This window comes from Mytilus trossulus, chromosome 2, assembly GCF_036588685.1.
Source record: "Mytilus trossulus isolate FHL-02 chromosome 2, PNRI_Mtr1.1.1.hap1, whole genome shotgun sequence".
Classification (NCBI taxonomy): Eukaryota; Metazoa; Mollusca; class Bivalvia; order Mytilida; family Mytilidae; genus Mytilus; species Mytilus trossulus.
In genome coordinates, this window is record NC_086374.1 from 53921820 (window position 1) to 53942072 (window position 20253).

Here is a 20253-nt window from a genome sequence, read left to right on the forward strand (position 1 = left end):
CTGACACCCATGGAATATGTTGAGTGAACTTATCAGTAAGTTTATTATTAAATTTTATGGTTTGGGTGTTAGGAGAAAAAAGTTTGTCTTTACACATATGATATACCTTCTTTAATATATGGCTATTTTTCGATTTTGTCACTGCCAAGCAAGTTGTCATTTTCAACTGTACATTAAGTACCTACTATAGTATCTGGCTATTTTCTATTTTGTTACTGCCACTAGACCTTAAAAAAACCAAAAAGCAAGGTGTCATTTTCGACTGTTCATTAAGTAGAAAACTAACTCAGTACTTTGAATGGATGTTATCTTTTATAGGAATTACGTGTTTTGTTTCACACCAAGTCAAGAAGCAGGAAATCTGATGGTAAAAGTAGGAAGAGGATAGAGGAACTAACAAGTTTAATTCAGAAGCACTCTTCTGAAGCTGATCTGTTTAGGGAAAAAGAAGAGGACTTCCAAGAACAAAACCAGGTAGATCAGATAAGAAACAAACTGTAAAGGCATTTATGCAGTATGACCGATTTTTTTTGGCCAACATGCTTATTTTTCTGTAAAAATTGTACTTGAAAATAAGCAAACTTAACTCTGTTGATCTTTGTACATGCACAAGTATATAAACTGTAATACTGTGGATTCATTTATTTTTGTGGGTACCAATTTTCCTTGGATTGAGAAAACCTCACATATTCGTGGACATTTAACTTCATGGTTTTGCCAAAGTATGGAAAGAAGCCTATAGTAAATTTGTTATTTGTTGAACATTTAATTTCATGGTTCGTGTGTACTAACTAAATCAACTCCAATGAATAATAATGAGTCCTCAGTACCCAATCATTTCTTCACCAAGGAAAAAAAAAAGCAACCTTACATGTATGAAAGAATGTAATGTATAATTGTATTTTATTCTTACAGAAATTACATTCAGAAATAGAGATGTTGAGACATCGAGCAAATGTCTCAAGTCAAACCAAAGACAACCTCTTTGAACAAATTAAAGTTTATCAGGAGGAAATTAATGAACTCAAGAACAAAATCAAGGTATGTATGATATATAATCCCTCAAGTCAAACCAAAGACAACCTCTTTGAACAAATTAAAGTTTATCAGGAGGAAATTAATGAACTCAAGAACAAAATCAAGGTATGTATGATATATAATCCCTCAAGTCAAACCAAAGACAACCTCTTAGAACAAGTTAAAGTTTATCAGGAGGAAATTAATGAACTCAAGAACAAAATCAAGGTATGTATGATATATAATCCCTCAAGTCAAACCAAAGACAACCTCTTGGAACAAGTTAAAATTTATCAGGAAGAAATTAATGAACTCAAGAACAAAATCAAGGTATGTATGATATATAATCCCTCAAGTCAAACCAAAGACAACCTCTTAGAACAAGTTAAAGTTTATCAGGAGGAAATTAATGAACTCAAGAACAAAATCAAGGTATGTATGATATATAATCCCTCAAGTCAAACCAAAGACAACCTCTTAGAACAAGTTAAAGTTTATCAGGAGGAAATTAATGAACTCAAGAACAAAATCAAGGTATGTATGATATATAATCCCTCAAGTCAAACCAAAGACAACCTCTTGGAACAAGTTAAAGTTTATCAGGAGGAAATTAATGAACTCAAGAACAAAATCAAGGTATGTATGATATATAATCCCTCAAGTCAAACCAAAGACAACCTCTTAGAACAAGTTAAAGTTTATCAGGAGGAAATTAATGAACTCAAGAACAAAATCAAGGTATGTATGATATATAATCCCTCAAGTCAAACCAAAGACAACCTCTTAGAACAAGTTAAAGTTTATCAGGAGGAAATTAATGAACTCAAGAACAAAATCAAGGTATGTATGATATATAATCCCTCAAGTCAAACCAAAGACAACCTCTTAGAACAAGTTAAAGTTTATCAGGAGGAAATTAATGAACTCAAGAACAAAATCAAGGTATGTATGATATATAATCCCTCAAGTCAAACCAAAGACAACCTCTTAGAACAAGTTAAAGTTTATCAGGAGGAAATTAATGAACTCAAGAACAAAATCAAGGTATGTATGATATATAATCCCTCAAGTCAAACCAAAGACAACCTCTTAGAACAAGTTAAAGTTTATCAGGAGGAAATTAATGAACTCAAGAACAAAATCAAGGTATGTATGATATATAATCCCTCAAGTCAAACCAAAGACAACCTCTTGGAACAAGTTAAAGTTTATCAGGAGGAAATTAATGAACTCAAGAACAAAATCAAGGTATGTATGATATATAATCCCTCAAGTCAAACCAAAGACAACCTCTTAGAACAAGTTAAAGTTTATCAGGAGGAAATTAATGAACTCAAGAACAAAATCAAGGTATGTATGATATATAATCCCTCAAGTCAAACCAAAGACAACCTCTTAGAACAAGTTAAAGTTTATCAGGAGGAAATTAATGAACTCAAGAACAAAATCAAGGTATGTATGATATATAATCCCTCAAGTCAAACCAAAGACAACCTCTTAGAACAAGTTAAAGTTTATCAGGAGGAAATTAATGAACTCAAGAACAAAATCAAGGTATGTATGATATATAATCCCTCAAGTCAAACCAAAGACAACCTCTTGGAACAAGTTAAAGTTTATCAGGAGGAAATTAATGAACTCAAGAACAAAATCAAGGTATGTATGATATATAATCCCTCAAGTCAAACCAAAGACAAACTCTTAGAACAAGTTAAAGTTTATCAGGAGGAAATTAATGAACTCAAGAACAAAATCAAGGTATGTATGATATATAATCCCTCAAGTCAAACCAAAGACAACCTCTTGGAACAAGTTAAAGTTTATCAGGAGGAAATTAATGAACTCAAGAACAAAATCAAGGTATGTATGATATATAATCCCTCAAGTCAAACCAAAGACAACCTCTTAGAACAAGTTAAAGTTTATCAGGAGGAAATTAATGAACTCAAGAACAAAATCAAGGTATGTATGATATATAATCCCTCAAGTCAAACCAAAGACAACCTCTTGGAACAAGTTAAAGTTTATCAGGAGGAAATTAATGAACTCAAGAACAAAATCAAGGTATGTATGATATATAATCCCTCAAGTCAAACCAAAGACAACCTCTTAGAACAAGTTAAAGTTTATCAGGAGGAAATTAATGAACTCAAGAACAAAATCAAGGTATGTATGATATATAATCCCTCAAGTCAAACCAAAGACAACCTCTTGGAACAAGTTAAAGTTTATCAGGAGGAAATTAATGAACTCAAGAACAAAATCAAGGTATGTATGATATATAATCCCTCAAGTCAAACCAAAGACAACCTCTTAGAACAAGTTAAAGTTTATCAGGAGGAAATTAATGAACTCAAGAACAAAATCAAGGTATGTATGATATATAATCCCTCAAGTCAAACCAAAGACAACCTCTTGGAACAAGTTAAAGTTTATCAGGAGGAAATTAATGAACTCAAGAACAAAATCAAGGTATGTATGATATATAATCCCTCAAGTCAAACCAAAGACAACCTCTTAGAACAAGTTAAAGTTTATCAGGAGGAAATTAATGAACTCAAGAACAAAATCAAGGTATGTATGATATATAATCCCTCAAGTCAAACCAAAGACAACCTCTTAGAACAAGTTAAAGTTTATCAGGAGGAAATTAATGAACTCAAGAACAAAATCAAGGTATGTATGATATATAATCCCTCAAGTCAAACCAAAGACAACCTCTTAGAACAAGTTAAAGTTTATCAGGAGGAAATTAATGAACTCAAGAACAAAATCAAGGTATGTATGATATATAATCCCTCAAGTCAAACCAAAGACAAACTCTTAGAACAAGTTAAAGTTTATCAGGAGGAAATTAATGAACTCAAGAACAAAATCAAGGTATATATGATATATAATCCCTCAAGTCAAACCAAAGACAAACTCTTAGAACAAGTTAAAGTTTATCAGGAGGAAATTAATGAACTCAAGAACAAAATCAAGGTATGTATGATAAATTTTTTTTTTTCCAAAAAGAAAAAGTTAAAAAGAGTCATAACTGCAAAATTCATATTTACCAAATTGACTCATACTCTCACTATACATAGTGGGACCTATTTGTTAATTTCAGTTGGTATCCATTAAATTTGATATCTCAGTTTACCTTTAAAACGTGTGTCCACTTTCTTTTCAGTCAATTGGATATCCTTCAAAAATGGTTTCTCATGAGTTCATAGTGCAAAAGTATTTTTATGTACATTTATGCATTTCCTAGATATTATTTCCTCAAATCACATTTACAAATATGAAGAATATTTATTTCAGAGTTTACAAGAAAGTATTCAGCTGTATATGGAATCAGAAGATACTGCCAAAAAGGAGGATGCTCTTCAGAAGCAGGTCAAGGTAAATAAAACTGACCAGTTTTTCAGGATAAGTGAGGAGAACTATGTCAATTAATTATTCTTTGTGTATTTATCAAATGCATAGGTCCATTTTTTCATTTGCGTGGTTAGATATTTCAAATTTGAAAAAAACCTTGATATTCAAGTTGATTTCCTTGCAAAATTCTGCAGACAAATTGCCTTATTGTGATTTTGCCTCTTTTTTTTCTCTCTTTTTGCCGTGATGATATGATAATTCAGATTATACCATTGGAGCAAAAGCAAACCACGCCAATGTTTTAAAAAACAGTTACATCATAAAAATCAGTCACTTCCCAGACAATGTATAAATCTATAATATTGTATATATTTAGACCCTAGAAATAGAAGTTGATCTGTTACATGAAGACAAGAGAAAGTTGAGGAGTGATGTCATCAAACACCAACAAGAACTAGAAGATAAAAGATTTAAAGTGGCAGAACAAGAGAGGGTAATTAGTAAATTCAATTGCAAACAGAAATTGTTTCTTTTTTTCATAAGCAGGAGTACCTAAAAAGATTTATTTGATGTTATTAAATAATCAAAAGTAGATTTGTATACTTGGTTGTAAACCAGACTTGAATTTTTACCGATCAAGATTTTTCTTTCTCAGGTTTATACCAAATTATTCTCAGCTTGTAGATGATGAGATAACTGCAATGTAATAGTCAATTATTAAAAGTGTTGTTTATATAAATTACATTCATTAAATATATTTGCTATTTTAAAGATTTCTTTTCTTAGAAATTCTTTACATATAATCCCTCATGCATATATCATTAACCTTTAATATATTTGGTTGTTTTAAGTGAATTACATGTATATGCTTTGCTTTGCATGGCTGCATATGTATTTAGATTACTTTTTCCTATATATTTGTACTATTATATTTATTTAATTTACTAAAACTGTTATTTTTTTAATGTAGTTTGTAGCAAGAATTACCTGTTGTATATTATTTATATCATTAACATGCATTTTTATTATTTGTATTCCAAATCTTCATCATTAAAAAGGTTGTTTTCCATATTTGAAAAAAATAAGTACTTTCAGGGATGTATTTGATGTGGGATTTAAGCAGAGCTGAAAAAAAGCATTATTGAATATCACAGCACAAATAAAATATTTAATTACCTTAGCTATATTTGGCAAAACTTCACCTTCACACTTTCTTCTGCATTTTTAGCTTTTTTTTATTCGAGCTTCACTGATGAGTCTTTTGTAGATTAAACGGGCATTTGGCACAAATACAAAATTTCACTCCTGGTATCTATGATGAGTTTATTTAAGTGTCACTGGAGTAGTGAAATGGATAACATATTTGAAATTTCTTTAAAAGCTATTTAAAATACCTGCCTAAAAGGTAAGTATTCGTTCTTAACTTTCTAATGACAAGAGTGGAATACAACTAATAGTAGCATCTCGAGTATTTATCTGTAGTGGCATGATTTTATATAAAACACATACTTGCTAACCTTTTTAGTATTTTGTCGAAGAAACACCTTCTTGAAAGATCGCCTTAGTTTTGAAATTTTTACAGTATTTAGATAACTGACACAATTTTGATTGAATCAGTTAAGATTTGAAATAGTTATGTTTCTAGAAATGAAAGTATGCTTTCTGGTTGAATGACAACAGGCTGATACTTTGATGTTTACATTCATATTTGAGTGCTCAGTATCCTTCATAATGTACACAAAAGTTTTGGATGCTTAATGCATTATACATTTATGAGCATCAAAACGAAGTGTACTTCCAGTGCAGCTATTTATGCTTACACTTTCTTTGGTCAGGCTTGCTTAAGGTAGATAAAACCTTAGCTGTAATGAATTATGAATAACTTAAAAAATTTACAAAAATGTCTCTGTTATGAATTTATACAGCATGAAGATCTTAAAATTCTACAACTGAAATAGATTTTTTTCTATGTCCATTTGGAACATTAAATCCCAGGAATTCTTGAGAGCATGCGCCAGCTGTCAATGTCAAGGTTAGCAGATATGATTAACTCCTATATATATAGCTCCTAGCAGCATGGCAATATAGCTCTTGTGGTGATGGTTAACCCATGCATGACATGTCATTTGTTAATAGGTTATTGCTAATGTTACACAGACAATTTCAAGACAGACAGGCAAGCTAGAAAGAGTGGAGCGACAACTGAATGATACAAGAGACAGAGACATTGATTTGAGGGTCAAGATGAGGGAACAGCAAGAACTTCGGTAAGTTTTAATGTCCGTCTGCAGAATGTCAAATATAGATATGTATCTTTTATGAACTATAGGATAGATAATACATAAAAATGTTAAAAAATTGCAGTGACTGAAATGAAATTTCCTTCTTTTGAAAAAGTGTTGTACATTTAAACTTAAACCATATTTTACAGGACTAAACTTTCAAATGAAAGATTTGCAGAGCTTGAAAAACAAAACCGCGACCTAAAGGTTAAAATCAGGGAACTGGAAGAAGAAATAGAGAAGCTAAAATTAACATCGAAGCATTCCAATGATCAAACCGATGAAATTTCTCGATTAAAAACAGAAGTTGTAGATAATATAGAAAAACTTAACAGTGTTCAAGAAAAGATGGATCAATGTAAGAAGGAGAAATTTGACTTGGATAAAAAAGTCAGAGATTTACGGTTAGAGAATGACACTCTGGAAACTTCTTTTAAAAGATCAAAAGATGCAGTAAATCGTCTTGAAAAACAAGTGGAGGAATTGCAAAATGGTCAAAGAGAATTTCAGAGAGTAAAACTGGAAAAAGACAGATTAAATTTGAAAGTGAAAGAACTTGAACAGACAGCTGAAAAGGCTGAAGCGGCCGATAAATTCAAACATGAAAGAGATAGTTTAGAAATTAAAGTGCAGAATCTTGAGAAAGATTTGAGTGATTTGAAAATATTGTCTTCTAAACGTTGGAACAAGGTAGAAGATGCAGAAGATCTTCAACAAGAAAACAGGTAAATCAATGATAAATTAATATAAGCAGTCTGTTGTTTTAAAGACTTCCATAAACCATACAATTCATCCAGGGATATATTTTGAAAACAGGATATTACAATTAAAAAAAAGTGAGGTTAAAGTAAGGAAAACCCCATTAAAGGCTGTTTCAGGAAATACTATGTTTCCCATAGGCAGAAACATTTTTGTCGGCGGCGTCTACAAATATTCACCCTGTGATCAAAGTTTTTGAAATTTAATAAGTTTCTTAAACTGTTCTGGATTTTTACTATACTCGGACAGAAGCTTGTTTATGATCATAAGTTAGTATCCTTGATCATAAGGAAATTTTGTAAAAATATATTTCCTGTTTATCCGTATTTTATATATAAATGGAGTTTTTCTGCCAGTTAACCCTTTCCTCCATAATGACGTCTTTTGACACCACCCCCTTTACTCCATAATGACGCCTTTTGACGCCTGTGTAGTACCTCAGTTGAAACACTTCGACTACAAAGTGTCTGCAGTTGACTTAATAAAGTTTGTATCCAATATGAAAAGGAATATCATAGGAGTATCTGACTTAAATTTATTTGATGAAATAGTTGTTTTTCACAATGCTTTAATACTTCAAATCATAAGTTCAGCATTTTATCAAAAAAATCCTATGTGAAACAAGTATGCAAAAAAAAAAATTCAATGGAGAAAAGGGTTAGCATTACATTTACTCGGTTGTTAAAGTTTTTAGAACTATAAGAACTTTCTGAAACTATCTTGGATTTCTTCCAAGATTGTACAGTAGCTTGTTTATGATCAAAAACTAGTCTCTAGAAGAAAATTTTGTTAAAATATATTTCCTGTTTTTCAGTATGTTACTTATATATGGACTTTCTTCCAGTTAACATTGCATACAGTCTGCAGTTAAAGTTCTTAAAACGTTAATAAGATTCATAAGGAAGGCGAGACACTGTGTTCTTACAAATTTTTGTTAACCCGTTCCAGTCACATTTATTGTATTTTCTGATAAAAAGAAAACAAATTTCATCAACTTGGAAGTTTCATTTGGATTTTTGTAAAGCTGTTTAATTCAAAAGTTTCATAAAAACCATAAATCACTAGGATTTCTGTTAACAGGTATTTAGAAAGTAAAATAAAGACACAGCAAGATACATTGGAACAATTAGAAATCAAACTAAGAAACCTTGAGGAACAAACAAAGGAAATCAGCAAGAAAGATGGAAAGATTAAAAGTCTAATGGAAGAGTTAGACAGAATACGTTTGGAGAAAAGGTCGACAGAGGTCAAGTTATCTGAACTGAACCGTGATCTAGAACAAAAACAGAGACAGAGTACAGACACTAAAAAAGATGTTTTACATGTAGAGGAAAGATTCCAGAAGGTAGTGTATGATGTTTAATAAATGCATAATTTTTATCTGGATCTTAATGTTTAGGTATAGTTTGTAGAAATTTAATTATCGGCACAGTTTATTTTGATTGAACATATCTTTTTATCAGAGCTGTAGTTTGTTGCTGCTTTGTGTGGTCTATTTTACTGTTTTAAATATTAGAAATTTATGCAATCCTTTTACATGCATAATTAACAAATATCTTAGACATGTTTGATTAAGAAAGTCATTTTCAGGATCACTCCTGACATGTAACTTATGCAATGAATGATAAAACTACATCTTTATTAGTAAGTAATGATAGAAACAAAAGTCACAACTCACTTATGAATTGTAAAAAGGAGCCGATTGTGCTTCAAGAAAGGTCTTTATAAATAATCTGATATAAGAGAGTTGTTGACTATTCACAATTTTTTTTTATTCTTATTACATAGGATAGAAAAAGTCATGAAGAAGCTATCCAGGAGGTAAGACAGGAACTAGAGGAGTCTAACTTGGCACTGAGTGAAGCTAGGTCATTGTTAGCTGCTACACAGAGACAGGAGAAAAGTATGAGGGAGAGACTGGAATCTGATATAAGAGAATTGCAACTTAAGCTTCACAAATTAGAGGTAAACATGAACCAAACATTCCATATTCCTTTTAGTGTTTACTGCGGTGACAGTTGCAGTATGCAAAACATATGTATTACAATCTAGATGCAGTCATTAAAATCCTATAGTGAGTTGAGGTAATTAGGAATTGCACATGTAATGTTCGAAGCATATGTTAACTGAATATGATTCCAGAAAAGAAGTTATTTATGTGTATAAATGTATATGCTCTGTATACACTGTTAAAAATTTTGACAGACATATTATGGTATACAAATGTTCAGCTGTCTGTCTGTCCGGTGTAAACATGTCGCACTGTAACTTGAGAACAACTTATTCAAGAAACTGAAGAAAGTTGTTTCTAATGATGCTCAAACGATCTGTATACTTTTTGGTGAGAACAAAATTAAAACTTTTTTAATTACAGGACTTTGAAACAAAAACAAGGGGGGTGATTTTTTCACATGTCGCGCCGTATCTCAAAAACAATTTAAATAATTGCTTAAAACTTTACAAATTTCTTAGTTATGTTGTTATATTAATTTAAAGATCTGTTTACTTTTTGATGATGATTCAAATTTTAGTATAGAGTTATTGAGTTTTTTGTAAAAAAAAAAGGGGGTGAGGGGGTGGTGGTGTTTCACATGTCGTGGCGTATGTCAAAAACAATTTATTGTTATTGCTTAAACAGGGTTTGCAAAGTATTACCCGCCCGGCTTAAAACTACACACAATTATTTATCTAAAGATCTGTATACTTTTTGGTGATAATTCAAAATTTTATTTTAGATTTATTGAGTTTTTTGAAGAAGAAAAAAAGGAATTGTTCACATGTCCACTGTATCTCAGAAACTATTTATTGATATTGCATGAAACTTCACACACAAGACGATGGGCGTATCATGCTCTCATGGCGCAGCTGTTTATTTGTCTTCTCACACATGTTACAGGTGTATTTAAGTTATTGACAGCGGGATTTTTGTTATTTTAACAATTGTATTATCTAATTTTAGACATCAGGTCCAGATAATGACGATGAAGTAAATGTATTGAAGTCTGAGAGAGACAAACTGAATAGACATATTAAGGTGAGATATAATTACTGTTTATTATAACATCTGTGTAAAATATAATCATTTACTGAAGTATTTAACAGCATCCACAAAATTTGTGAGAGAGTTGAAACAGAATTATTTGATTTTGGACATGCTATATTTGTCTTTTATGGTTTTATAAATGTCCATTTGATGTACCGTTTGCATAATTTCTTAAAGAAAGTATAAGATAAAGATACGGTATGATTGCCAATGAAGTAACTATCCACCAGAGATCTAAGGATTGGGATGGATATGGTTATTAATTGGGACTTTTGGAAGGATAGTAGCATAGGTACTGTGGATTAACATCAAATTGAAATGTTTTAATAATTATATTTCCTTGATTTGACAAAAAGGATAAAAGGGTTAATTTTTTATTAACATTGTTTTAAGTGACACAAGATTTTATCAGTCTGTAATTGCTCATTTTAAGTTTCCAAAAATAAATGTGGTTTGTCTCATATACTCACTGTATTTTAGGAGCAAGATGAAAAAATTAGTAAACTCCAGAGAGAGAAAAGCTCAGCCTTTATGGAAAAACAGACATTGAAAGATACATTACAGCAGAAAGAACATCAATTGGAACTTGAAATCACGGTATGTTGTGTAAAGGAGGTTTCAAGGATTTTAGAAGTACAAATCAAATGTAACGTAAATTTGGAAATTTTATGGAAGGTTTTATTAATATGAAAAATTTACAATAACAGGTTTGTAATAATAAAAACAAGCATTTATATTTGCAGTAGTGATTTGAGCTGAAATATAAAAAAAATTATTGAAGGAAGGATTTTGATAAGGATTTTGATTAATAAAATCCTCAAGTTTGATGGTTTTTGGAATGTAAATTTACCTCTTTCATTAGGCATATCACAGATGAATACAAAGGGTTGGTAGATAGGAAAAAAAATGTAGAGGTTGTTTATTTTTGAACAATATCTTATTGAAATGATATGCAGGTTTGGCATTTTTTAGGGTGCCTCCTTGTCTATACACCTTTCTATGTAATTTTAAATCGTCTGGATATTTAAAAAGCTCATTATTTTTAACAGAAAGCAGAAAAACTACAGCTGATCTGTGGAGAACTTGAAGAGCAAATACAAGATTTAGAAGCCATTAATACAGAAAATGAGGAACGACATGTGGAATGGGATAATATCAAGTAAGAAACATCTTTCATCATAAGGGCGGTTCCATAAATAACTAAGGTATGCCATTCTTTCCCATGGTAGTCAAAATTATTGCACCTCCATCTTGGTCTTACCACTTTGCAGAACCTACTTTGATCTATTTTTAATTTGTTCTCATCCTATTCATATCCATATTCCCAATTCTCTCATTTTATGAATACTTTTAATGTTTTATTGTCTTCACAGGAAAACATTTGAGACAGCTGTTGATGAAAGAGAAGATGAAATTGAAGGAACTACCCAGAAAATTCATGCTTTAGAACAGGCAAAGTGAGTTGACATTATGTATCTTCACATGTAAACAACATGAAAAACAAGTATTTCATTCAACAAGTAGTAAAGAAATATATATTGATGTAATAAGAATGAATGAAAGAAGATTTGGGGTGTACATCAATTAGACGGCAAACCAAGGCAGTTTTAAGCCCATTATTTATACTTAACCTGTATCATTACTGTGGATTCATTATTATTTGTTGGATACCAATTTTCGTGGGTACAGGTGAACAACAAATTTAAGGGGGCTCCTGGGTATACTGTGGATTCATTAATATTCGTTGGATACCAATTTTCGTGGATTTCGTGGGTACAGAAGAACCACGAATTCAAATGTTCAACGAATAACAAATTTTCTAAAGGAATGAGTGTAGACTTTGCCAAAACCACGAAATTAAATATCCACGAATATGTAAATTTTCTTCAAACTACGAAAATTGATACCCACGAAAATAAATGAATCCACAGTAAATGATTTTTTTTTTCTAATATAGGATTTCGCTATATTTTTTCATAAATGAACTTTATCATATACTTAAAAGAAAAATGAAATAAAAAAAAGGGGTCACGGTTCATTTAAGCTAAAATCTGTCTCTGGAAAAAGCATACATTCTTGTTAATGTCCTTTTTTTCTGTTGAATTATTAGGAGAAAAAGAGGAAATATCGAAATAAAAAAATAACCTAATATAAGAAATCGCTTAAATTTTACAATAATTTAGTTTATGTACAGCTTATTTGAAAACAATAATAAAAAATACAGGTCACTGATGAGTTAAAAAAGATATTCCAAATTTAAGGCCAAAAAATGGCCTTTTCGCACCAAAGGGAGATAATTTGGAGCTTTTTCAAGTTTTAAAGTCATCTTGGGCCAAACCAAATCATTTTTGTGGGTTGTTTATGTACCATATCATAAAGTAACAACTAATTGTGTAATAAATAAAATTTGTTATGAGAAAATAAAGGTTTAATTTTTTGCTAAAATGTTTGTACCCAGGAGCCTCCTTAAATGTTCAACAAATAACAGATTTTCAATAGGTTTTGTATGCAAAAATTTGCAAAACCATGAAACTAAATATCCACGAATATGTAAGTTTTCAGTAATCCATGAAAATTGAGACCCACGAAAATAAATGAATCCACAGTATATAAGTTATTATTGTTTTGATATTGTAGGCAATCTGCTAGTCAGAAAATGCACAAAATGAAAGAGCAAGTACAACAGTCGAAGGCTTTACATAAAGCTGAAGTCGAGGAGTTAAATCACAAAGTATGGGAGGCTAACAGAACAGCACAGAAATATAATATAGAGGTGAGTTCATTCAGGTGTTTTGGATATGTAAAACTTCTTTTGAAATAATAATTCAGTTGAAATGCAAACTAATGAAATTTTAGAGTTCTTGTATTGGTATCCATTCTTTTTTCACACTGGGAAAATCTATATTTACTCTTTTCTTAATAGCAATTCTAAGTAAGCCTGTTTGGTATGATTTTGGGAAATTACAATACCACTTTCAGGGTTATCTACTAGTCTTCTTTTTAAACTTGTTCAAGTCCATTGAATATTTACCACTGAAAATTAAGCAGCCAGAAATCAATTAGTATTATTACCTTGTTCATGTTTCAATGAAACGAATACAATTTCATTTAATATTGGATTGTTTTGTAATTTGAAGGCACTAGTATTCATGAATTTTAATATTCAACAAATTCAAAATATTCTAATTTTTTTGTTGCTGAATTTGTTTAAAACCATTGAATCATAAAATTCTTGCAAATTGGTATGCACAAAATGAAAGGATGGATAGTATAAAACAAAAATTTCTTACATAATAAAACAAACTTGTTTCAGATTGGTCAGTTACGTGAACAGCTACAGAAAAGGGAAATGTCATCAGACAATTATAAACGTTTGATGGAAGTGGAAGCAGACGACAAAAGGACATTGAAAGAAGAGGTAAGTAGATGAAGTTTATACAGTAGAACAGGTGAACAGTTATTTAGGAGAAGATCATTCTTTTTCAGAATAAATTTATTTTAGTTGCCATTTGATTTTTGGTATGCACATTTCTTTAAAACAACTTATAAAACGGAAAAACTTTGTCATATGAACATCATCGACATTTTGAAATCATTTAGAATTATGTGTTATAGGGATCAATAGTTTACAATAAATGCATTTTTTCCCCACCAGATATCCCAGTTGATTACAGAAAATCAAGAATTAAGGAAGAAAAGCCTGAAGCTTAAACATGGACTTGAAGATGCAATGGACAAATTTGAAATGATATTTGGAGAGAAAGTAGATCTGGAAAACTTTGCAGAGGCCTTACAGGTATATTATTAATAAAACTATGGTATATAGTTAACAGGACTATCTTGCAAGTTATTTCCTGAATAGAACTATCAGTTGTATTGTTTATATGTCTTTTCAACGTTGTTCAGTTTATAATGTTCTTAATAGAACTGTGATTCAAACGTCATTTTAGGGTTGAATTTTCCATTTGTACACTGTTCTGGGGTAGTGCAGTGTTGGGAATCATTTTAAAATGAGTCAACATTTCTATGATAGTATTGTATTCAGTCTCAGTGGTTAAAGGACAATATTTCCTGAACTGTTTTACGGCCTCGACCGTGTTCCTGTCTGATGATATAAACTGGAATATCAAAGTCAGGTTTTGAAACTATAACATAAGGTTGTTTACCCCATTTATTTTCTAATTTATGTTTCCCTCTAAACGCCACATTTTTAAGTAGAACTCTATCACCAGGCTCCAGTACCGACTGTCTGACTTTCAAATCATATCGCGTTTTATGACGTCTCCCAGTCCTTTCGGCTGATTTTTCAGCTGTTCTATAGGCAAACTGCAGTCGTTTTTTCAAATCACTCACATATGCAGAGTGATCTTTTGTAACAGACTGGTTTGGATTACCTATAAAAGCATCAATGGCAAGCCGCGGGTGCCAACCAAACATCAGATAATGTGGGCTGTATCCAGTTGTATCGTGTTTTGTTGCATTATAGGCATGTACTAACGGCGCAACATACACTTTCCAATTGGATTTCTTTTCATCATCAAGAGTGCCCAACATGTTTAATAAAGTCTGGTTAAAACGCTCGCACTGACCATTCCCTTGCGGGTGATACGGAGTAGTGCGAGATTTTTTTATGCCTGCTAATCTACACAGTTCCTGGATAACCTTACCCTCAAAATTTCGTCCCTGATCACTGTGAAATCGAGATGGAAAAGAATAGTGCTGAATAAAATTTTCCCATAATGCTTTAGCTGTAGTTTTAGCGGACTGATTTTTCGTAGGTATAGCTTGAGCGTACCTCGTAAAATGATCCGTAATGACCAAAATATTCTCATATCCTCCCTTTGACTGCTCAAGAGTTAGAAAATCTATACAAATGAGCTCCAAAGGGTAGGAAGAACATATATTTACCAATGACGCAGAATTCCTGCACTTCGACTTTCTGAGTATGCAGTTCTGACAGTTCGAAACTTTTCTCTCTACGTCTCTATCAATACCCGGCCAAAAATATCTTGATTTCACAAGTGATAAAGTACGATCGCGCCCCTGGTGACCTACATCGTCGTGCAGAGCAGTCAGTACTAGTTCATGGTAAATAGAAGGTAATACTAGTTGAAACACAGCTTCATGATTAATGTAGCTTTTCCTATATAAAACCTTATCTTTCAGGCAAAGTTTATCCCATTCTCTCAATAATCTTCGGACAAGATCCGTCTCATGAGACATCTGACGCTTAGTGAGTCTATGACCGTTTGTAACTAAATCACTAACTCTACTTAAACATGAATCTTGTCTCTGGTCATACGTCCAATCTATATCAGCGAATTTGGATGTATCGGCCAAAATCTCGCTATCGCTGTCTATAAACTGAATATCATGTGACAAACATATAGTTTCAATAGCAGGGTTTGTATCTGGAGTTAATACTATAGATTTACAAATAGCCTGAACTACGTCACTAAAAACTTCTTTACAATCGGACGGAAGTCTAGAAAGAGCGTCAGCGTCAATATTTGACTTGCCTGTTCTATACACAATGCTGAAATCATAGTTTGACAATGAAGCAACCCATCTATGGCCGGTAGCATCTAATTTAGCTTTACCGAGAACGTACGTAAGTGGATTATTATCCGTTCTAACGGTAAATTTGCTACCAAAGAGATAATCATGAAACTTATCAGTTACAGCCCATTTAAGCGCCAAAAATTCTCTTTTATGGGCTGGATATAACTTCTCTGGGCCACGTAGGCTACGACTAGCGTAAGCTATCACCCGTTCTTTACCCTCCTGTTCTTGATACAAGACGGCACCTAAACCGGTACCACTTGCATCAACGTTTACAATGAAAGGTAATGAAAAATCTGCATATGCAAGAACTGGTGGGTTTGTCAACTTTTCAATAATAAGATCAACAGCATTCTGTTCCTCGGGACCCCATTTCCAAGGACTAGGCTTACTAGACTTCTTTCGCTTAGACCCAAGGTTTTTCTTGTTCGTAGGGTGTCCAAGAAATAGGTCATTAAGAGGCTTTGCAATCTTAGCGTAGTCTCTAATGAATTTCCTGTAATAGGAAGTGAAACCTATAAACCTACGAAGGTCCTTAATGCTCTTTATAGCTGGCCAATTTTGGACTGCTATAACTTTCTCTGGGTCGGTTTTGATACCGTCGGCGGACACTATAACACCAAGATATTTAATCTCCTTCTTAAAAAATTCACACTTGCTACCTTTGAGTTTTAAGCCGTGGTGTTTAAGACGACTAAAAACAGACTCAAGCCTAGCAAAATGGTCATCTATGTTACGTGAAAATACCACAATATCGTCTAAAAATACTAAGCATTCACGCAAATGAGCTTCTCCCATGCATCTTTCCATCAATCTTTGAAACGATGCCCCTGCGTTTGTCAGACCAAAGGGGAGCCTATTGAATTCATAGAACCCCAATGGACCTAACGAAAACGCGGTCTTATGCTTGTCTGACTCTTTAATGCCCATTTGCCAATATGCCGATCGAAGGTCCAGTCGCGTAAAGTATTTAGCCCCAGCTAAACAATCAATTGTCTCGTCAATGCGAGGCAAAGAATAACTGTCCCGAATTGTCTTCTTGTTTAAAGACCTAAAATCTAAACAGAAGTGCAAAGAACTGTCCTTCTTACGCACGAGAACTGCGTTACTGGCATAAGGACTGTTAGACTCCCTTATACAGCCGGCCTCCAGCATTTCACGTACATGTTCTCTTACCTCATCGAACAATGCTGGAGGAATACGCCTGTAAGGTTGTCTAAAGGGTTTGTCATCTGATAACTGGATCTCGTGCTCCATCAGATCTGTGAGCCCAATGTCAGTGGGTCCTTGGGAGAAAATAGACCTATACTTGCTAACCAAACCTTTCAATCTGAGTTTAGTATCATCAGGAACATCGAAACTCTCTAAGTTAATTCCTAGGGATGATAACTCCTGATCAGACAAACTCCCTTTCTCTTCATCAACAGCGCTTTCAGCACTTTGCACGTCTACATGACGGACAACCTTAACCTCATTCAGAGAACACAAGTGTGTTTTAGGTTTAATGACCATAGCTTTGGCCGTCATGTTAAATATTCTAACTGGGACCCGACAAGTTGACCCCTTAACGTTTACTACATACTGACACATCTGACAAATCATCTGACAGACTCTCAGTCACTACTGTACATGCTTCTGGTGTCTTAGACCTTGCTAAACCAGATACATTTAAGACAGATAAAGGTTTGATCTTGATGGGATTTTTATTCGTAGAGTAAACTTGACCTATTGCTTCATCTTTGATAGAATTAAAAGCAATATCCCACTCTCTTGGGATCTTGTCTATGTTAGTTTGCTGTCTACCAACCATAGAACATGAATCTAACAATCTGATAACATTTGTACCAATAATAACAGGTACATTTTTGTTATAATCAGTAAGAGAGACAACCAACAATGGTATCATAAAATCTTGCTCTACAAAATCAACCTTTATACTAGCTTCTATGTAACCTAAATACGGTAAAGTGGTACCTCCTGCCACACTAATTGATAAGCTAAAGTCATCTAAACTTTTCAATTCAGGTGGAGGTGTTAACTCATTCAACATACCTTCAGATATTGTTGATATCATGGACCCTGTATCAATCAAAGCCTTACACTTTGTATTATTAATGTAAATAAAAGATTCATTTGCCAAACCAATCATACGTTGAGCAAGAATGTTCTGCGTACAAGTATCAACAAGTTTGGGACTAGGCACATTCTCAGGCCTATATAAGTCTCTGGTTTGTCCCTCAACCGAGACCTTTACTCGTTTAAACCCCTCGTCTGAGAATTATAATTCTGGTTTTGTTGGTTTCCTGTATAGCCACGGCCACGCCAGCCACGGTTATTATTGAATCTACCCCTTCTATCAGACCCTCGATAGTTCCCGCGACCTTGGCCACGAAACTGACTATTTGACGAACTTGTATGATCATCAGGTTTACTTTCTTTTAATTTCTTTAACTCTCCCTCAAATGATTCCATTCTAGTATTCAAGAGCTTCATGGACTTAATCATCTCTTGCATACCCGACTGTTCAACAACCGCAGGTTGATGTTGAATCTTATTGTCAGAACCTGAGGCATAATTTGATAAGTCCAATTCAATAGATCGGATCTCTTTTAATAACTGATCAAATTTTTCAACAGTATCTTATTTATAAGGACTAGCATTTTTCAAAAGGGGATCTCTGAGACCTGACCACAGCTTTGATCTAAGCATGTCGTTTTTAGCCTGTGAGCTAATTTGACCTTTTTCAACAGCTTTTTGGGCAATATCTTCAAGTCTCATACCATAATCAGCAACAGACTGACCTTGTTTCTGAGTTTCCATGTAAAACTTTTGAAGCAATGCTTCACTACTGAACACATTTCCATATATCCCATCTAATTTTTCAATAATCTGTGTGGGTGTAGCCCCATCTGGGAGTGATAACAATAAACCCCTAGCTTTACCTTTTAGGGACCCTCTTATACACTGCAATAATATAGTATCTGTATAATTACCTTCCCGTATTATACATTTAACTTCGAACTTCCATACGTCAAAAGACACTTCACTTTTTTCTTCCCCAGAAAATACAGGTATCTTGGGTTTTGCATATGAAGAGTTTGAACAAGAAACGGTAGTATTATTACCAAAACCAGCAGCATAATTTGCCACTCTTGCTATAGACGAAGACCTAACAGGTGCCAAAGGAGGCTTAGTATGAGCAGTAGTTCCCTTTATAGGAGTACTATGTCCAAAAGATACATGCTTCTCACTACTTAATTTATCAAACTCATCTGATGTTACAACTCTATAGCTTGTATTATGATTCAAAAACTCAATCATTTTCTGAACGTGTTCTTCTGAAACCTTAGGTTCAGTTTTTAAACCTTGTTTTGACTCCGCTTCAGCCATCACTTGAACTTTAACCAACGACAAAAACAACACAAAATAAACAAAACAAAACAAGGGCAATACAAATGAATGAAATGAAAATGATGTAATGATGATGAACTTACTCATATGTCTGTGTCAATGCAAGTCGCTTTCTTAAGTCGCTGCTGTAACTATTAGTGCGTAACTTGTTAAATCAGGTGCGTGCTTCTATTCATGCACAAACAATAATCAAATCTGTAAAATACAGTAAAGATGATAAAATATATTCAAACAATAAAACACAATGAATTTTTAAATCAATAAATATTTATAACAGTTTGTTTTCATAAATGAATGTCAAATAAATACTACTACAGTTCACCGGCAACAGTTGTAAAAATCTCCATCCGTGCGGAACGTTGATCGATTAAATTCCTTCTATGTCTAGGTTGTCACGTGATAAAGCAATACACATTCACCTTCACAGGTATGCTGACCGTGCATGTTTCAGTTGAAATTTGTAAATTGACTTTCACTAATAATAAATAACATCAAACATATTTACATGATGTAGTATGAGCTTCCCGGTAGATATGCGCACTATAAGAAATATGAATTTCAAATATACCTTTCAAACAACAGGGTTTCACAGTCGTAAATTCACAATATATAAAGCAGTTGCTGACATCAAAGTTGACAAGTGGTTGTTGTCTCACCATGAAGTAGCGGTACTATAATTGTTCCGGAACCATTTTCTCGAATTTGACTGTATAACAATAAACGTTGGACGATCTCGGTGGAACCTCCATTGTCGCAGGAAAAATGGGACACCATATAAAATCGACTTGGGATGAGGGATAAATCACCATAAACCCATAA

At 32.9% G+C, this 20253-nt stretch overlaps 1 protein-coding gene across 1 annotated transcript in view; it reads left to right on the plus strand.

Moving 5' to 3' along the window:
- Positions 1 to 20253, plus strand: part of LOC134705863 (citron Rho-interacting kinase-like) — a 63738-nt gene that overhangs the window by 17979 nt on the left and 25506 nt on the right. The window contains exons 16-30 of the mRNA XM_063564577.1: positions 319 to 474; positions 916 to 3999; positions 4321 to 4401; positions 4754 to 4870; positions 6514 to 6644; positions 6809 to 7384; positions 8499 to 8763; positions 9207 to 9383; positions 10378 to 10452; positions 10942 to 11058; positions 11511 to 11620; positions 11835 to 11918; positions 13099 to 13234; positions 13775 to 13879; positions 14117 to 14257. Coding sequence (XP_063420647.1) covers positions 319 to 474; positions 916 to 3999; positions 4321 to 4401; positions 4754 to 4870; positions 6514 to 6644; positions 6809 to 7384; positions 8499 to 8763; positions 9207 to 9383; positions 10378 to 10452; positions 10942 to 11058; positions 11511 to 11620; positions 11835 to 11918; positions 13099 to 13234; positions 13775 to 13879; positions 14117 to 14257 — 5355 coding nt within the window. The remainder of the gene's footprint in view (positions 1 to 318; positions 475 to 915; positions 4000 to 4320; positions 4402 to 4753; positions 4871 to 6513; positions 6645 to 6808; positions 7385 to 8498; positions 8764 to 9206; positions 9384 to 10377; positions 10453 to 10941; positions 11059 to 11510; positions 11621 to 11834; positions 11919 to 13098; positions 13235 to 13774; positions 13880 to 14116; positions 14258 to 20253) is intronic.